Source organism: Oryza sativa, chromosome 1 (assembly GCF_034140825.1).
Source record: "Oryza sativa Japonica Group chromosome 1, ASM3414082v1".
NCBI lineage: Eukaryota > Viridiplantae > Streptophyta > Magnoliopsida > Poales > Poaceae > Oryza > Oryza sativa.
The window spans coordinates 5380001-5384148 of record NC_089035.1 but is presented as its reverse complement, the minus strand read 5'-3'; the positions used below and the strand labels follow the sequence as shown (position 1 = coordinate 5384148).

Below are 4148 nucleotides of genomic sequence, written 5' to 3'. Positions count from 1 at the left end.
TTAGTCAACATTAAAATTAATCCTTGCATTGACTTCCATATAATAAAATTTACAAATTAAATTACAAAACCAAATAATGCCACGATCGAACAGTACACGAGGAGAGACAAGCTAGAGACTGGTTTTTTTTTCAGTACTTAGTAACGTTTATTCCCATACCCCAAGCACGTACAAACACAGTATACCGTATACGTAGGTAGGTATACGTAGGTACGTACATATATACGGAAGACGGCGACAGAGTTCGTGTATTTTCATCGAACAATATACGTTTTTGCAGCCAAATTAGTTCACGTATAAAGTTGACCAGCAACCGCGCATATACTGGTGTACTGTACCGATCGATCGACGGACCGGACGAACACTCAGACCGCGATAGAGTATTTGTCCCGGTTGAGCTCGTCGGCGGCCTCGACGCCGCCGGCGGCGATGACGGCGGCGTCGGCGGCGCGGGCGGACATGAGGTGCTCCTGCACGCGCGCCGCCATGCCGTCGAGGCCGGCCTGCAGGCGCGCGACGAGGGCCTCCTTGGGCGTGCCGCGCACGGGGTCGCCCTCGAACTCCCACCGGAGCTCGCACCCCGGCGCGTCCGCGTCGCCGCCGCCAGCGTCGGGGACGACGCGGAACGTGGCGACGAAGACGCCGAAGCCCATGTTGTTGTCGTTCATCTCGTAGCGGAAGAAGCGGCGCGCGGCGTCGTGCTCGAGCAGCGTCTCGTGCGCCCAGTCCGGCGGCGCCCCGTCGCCGCGCGGCGTGCCCTCGCAGTACCGCACGACGGAGCCCGGCGGGGCGGCGGCCGTGCTCGCCGCGGCCGACGGCGAGGCGGGGCGGCACTTGGCGACGCGCGGGTGCCAGCGGTGGAAGGCGAGGAAGTCCGACAGCAGAGCCCACGCCTCGTCGGCCGTCGCCGTCGGCACCGGCGACACCACGCACCCTTCCCACTCCAGCGCCCTCGTCATCACCCTCTTCCCCTCCTCCTCCTCCGGCGCCGCCGTCGCCGTCGCCGTCGCCGCCATGTGAGCTGCCTCGCTACCGGCGGTGTGGGTGTGTGGGCGGTGTGGTGGCTACGACGAGTACACGATCCCGACGACGCGATGGCAAAGCAAATTTATAGGTGCACGAGCGGTGCCAGCGGGGTGTCCGGACCATGGGGCTCACATCCTCTATCCTCTATCGTAGTAGCACTATCATTATACATACCGTCGTGTGAGACAATAGGAGAGTGAGAATTACATATCGGTGACTATAACGGTAGTAATATCATGGCCTTAATTTAATGTTAAATCGGACGTTTGACTGGATGTCGGAAGGAGTTTTTGGAAATGAATAAAAAAACTAATTTCATAACTCGCATGTAAACCGCGAGACGAATCTTTTGAGCCTAATTAATCCATCATTACCACATATGGGTTAATGTAGCACTTATGGCTAATCATAGACTAATTAGGCTCAAAAAATTCGTCTCGCGATTTCCATGCAAACTGTGCAATTAATTTTTTTTCATTTATTTATACTTAATGCTTCATGCATGTATACAAAGATTCGATACGACCTTTTTGGAAAAAAAAATTGGTAACTAAACAAAGTAAAGCTTATGATAGAGGATCCTCGCCTCCAAACTATGGGTTCGACATTTCCTATTTCAATATGATGAAGATAAATATTAAGTATAAACACGTAAAATAAAAAAAAATAGCACCTAATTATTTTAAGTTTAAAATTATTTTTATCTACTATTTAAAAATAATTTCTATATTAAAAAATTAAATACAAAATGTACAGTTTAAAAAACAAGGTAAAGAAAATCAAAATAAAATATGTATTTTAATCGAACACCGTACTTGAATTTGTATGATGGATTTATGCGTGGACGGTGCAGCGCCGGGATTGGATATTTGGATTGGCGCAGCGCTCAGGTCTTTTGTTGGGTTGCATGAGATGAGCGGGTGGGGCGCCCCACCGTGACAGGGGTATGCATGTACGCTCTGGGTCCAGTTTTTTTGTGCAGGCTGTAACGTAGCAGGTAATTAGACTCTGCCCCACCTTTGTCGGCCGTGAAAAAAAAATATCTGCCCTACAATTTTGGACGGGGATTAAATGATGCTCCCTCCGTCCCACAATATAAGGGATTTTGAGTTTTTGTTTATAACGTTTGACCACTCGTCTTATTCAAATTTTTTTATAAATATAAAAAACGAAAAGTTGTACTTAAAGTATTATAGATAATAAAGTAAGTCACAAATAAAATAAATAATAATTTCAAAAAAATTTGAATAAGACGAGTGGGCAAATGTTGCAAGCAAAAACTCAAAATCTCTTGTATTATGGGACAGAGGGAATAACACTTACTTGCTCTGTTGCGGGATATGTGAACGGATGTATGTTGTATTGTAGAAAATATGTATATGTTTAAATAATATGAAAATGATGTGGAGATGATAGTTTGACATTTCCTATATATTGACTTCTAAAAATATAACAGAATCATAAATGCTATATCATGTTTGCATGAGATTTGAAATAGTCTAAATAATAATAACTATTAGTGGGTGATGATGTAGCATGCTTGCATGTGATTTTAAATACTCTAGATAATGATAATTCCTAGTGGGTGATGATGTGGCACCCTTGTATGTTGAAATGTAGAAATTAGTAGATATTAGCTATATAGAGAATATAGATGATGATTCTAAATGCTCGGATTTTTTTTAACCATCTAACAAGCAACATACTGCCTAGATTATAAGCAGCGTATTGTCCAGGTTAAAATAAATAAGTATACATGGGCAACTTAAAAACTCGAAACTACATGACGCTGCAAGGCCTAGAACTATCTCCTTGTCAACACTTATACTATTTTTTTTCTTTAAAAAAATGTACACTCTAATTATTCTATACTTACACCTACAGTCTAATTACATTAATTGCAATTGAAAAGCCAGCCCTGAAACTCACACAAAAAGTCCAGAAGGAAGCCTTCTCTACTCCAATCTTCACAGTTTAACTTTAGTGTAACTAATTTGTAGCTGTTGTTTTGGCTAACTTGACAACACATCATCCTTGCTCAGTTGGTAGAGCCTTGCAGTTGGTAATAATCCGATCAATGGATCTAATCCCGCTGCCCAGGAGTAGTAGATATTTTTTATGGAACGTTCACGCTAGCACAAAATCTTAATACCAATTGGACGGTGGAAAATCGAGTGATTTCTTAAAAAAAAATGTCGATAAATTTTTAGCAGAACTAAAATGATTTGCTGTACGAAAGAGTTGTACAGTGTTCTCATTGTTGGTGACTTGGTGGTTATTCAACATTTCTTTTCTTCATTCTTCGATAGATGTTTTTACAATTGGTTTTAAGCCAAAAACTTTTTAATAAATAATAGTAGCTCATGTTGAAGCAGAAGCTAAATTTTATCTGTTACTAAAAGAAGTCGAGTGTAAAACAAAAACATGTAAGGAGGCTTGAAAAACCGTTTGGTAAAAGAAAAAAGGGTAATTTTATCTGTTCCAATTTTCCCAAGAAAAAAATACTCCGCCCCTTAATAGTAATTTTACCACTTGGTTACCAACGGAAAAATCGGTGAACCAAAGTAAGTTGCTGTTCGTTTTTTAAAATAAAGATAAAGTTAGGGGAAAAAACAAAAAAGTTATTAGCACGTGATTACTGAGGTTTAATTATTTTAAACTTAGAAAAAATCTATTTATCTAATACTATATTAAAAATAACTTGTATATAAAAAAATTATTTCAGACGTGCTAACGAAAATCATGATAAAATCGTGTATTTCTATGTCCAACGTTGACCGACCATTTTATTTGAAATATTTTTATGATTAATATTTTTATTATTATGAGATAATAAAACATGAATAATATTTTATGTGTGACTTATTGTTTATATTGTTTTAAATATAACGAAAATCAAACGTTATACACGGAAAATACCGTCTCTGCTTATAATAAGACGGATGGAGCATAAGAGAAGAGCCAAAGCATCCATCCATCCGTAGCTGATTGACTGCCTCTGTGTTCGTTTGGACGTTTTCCCATCGCGCTACAGTGTTTTGCCCCCGCGCACGCTTTTCAAACTACTACACGGTGTACTTTTTTTGCAAAAAGTTTCTATACAAAAGTTGCTTAAAAAAATC

The 4148-nt window shown here is 41.0% G+C and overlaps 1 protein-coding gene across 1 annotated transcript; it reads right to left on the bottom strand.

The window, feature by feature from the left end:
- LOC4327340 (lachrymatory-factor synthase) lies at positions 1-1079 on the bottom strand. Its single transcript, XM_015771301.3, has one exon. It carries the CDS (start codon positions 1014-1016, stop codon positions 366-368), a length of 651 nt encoding a protein of 216 aa, XP_015626787.1. The 5' UTR covers positions 1017-1079; the 3' UTR covers positions 1-365.
- Between the last annotated feature and the right edge of the window lie 3069 nt (positions 1080-4148).

Coding starts and splice junctions, on each gene's coding strand:
- LOC4327340 (XM_015771301.3), bottom strand. CDS start 1,016: ATGGCGGCGACGGCGACGGCGACGGCGGCGCCGGAGGAGGAGGAGGGG.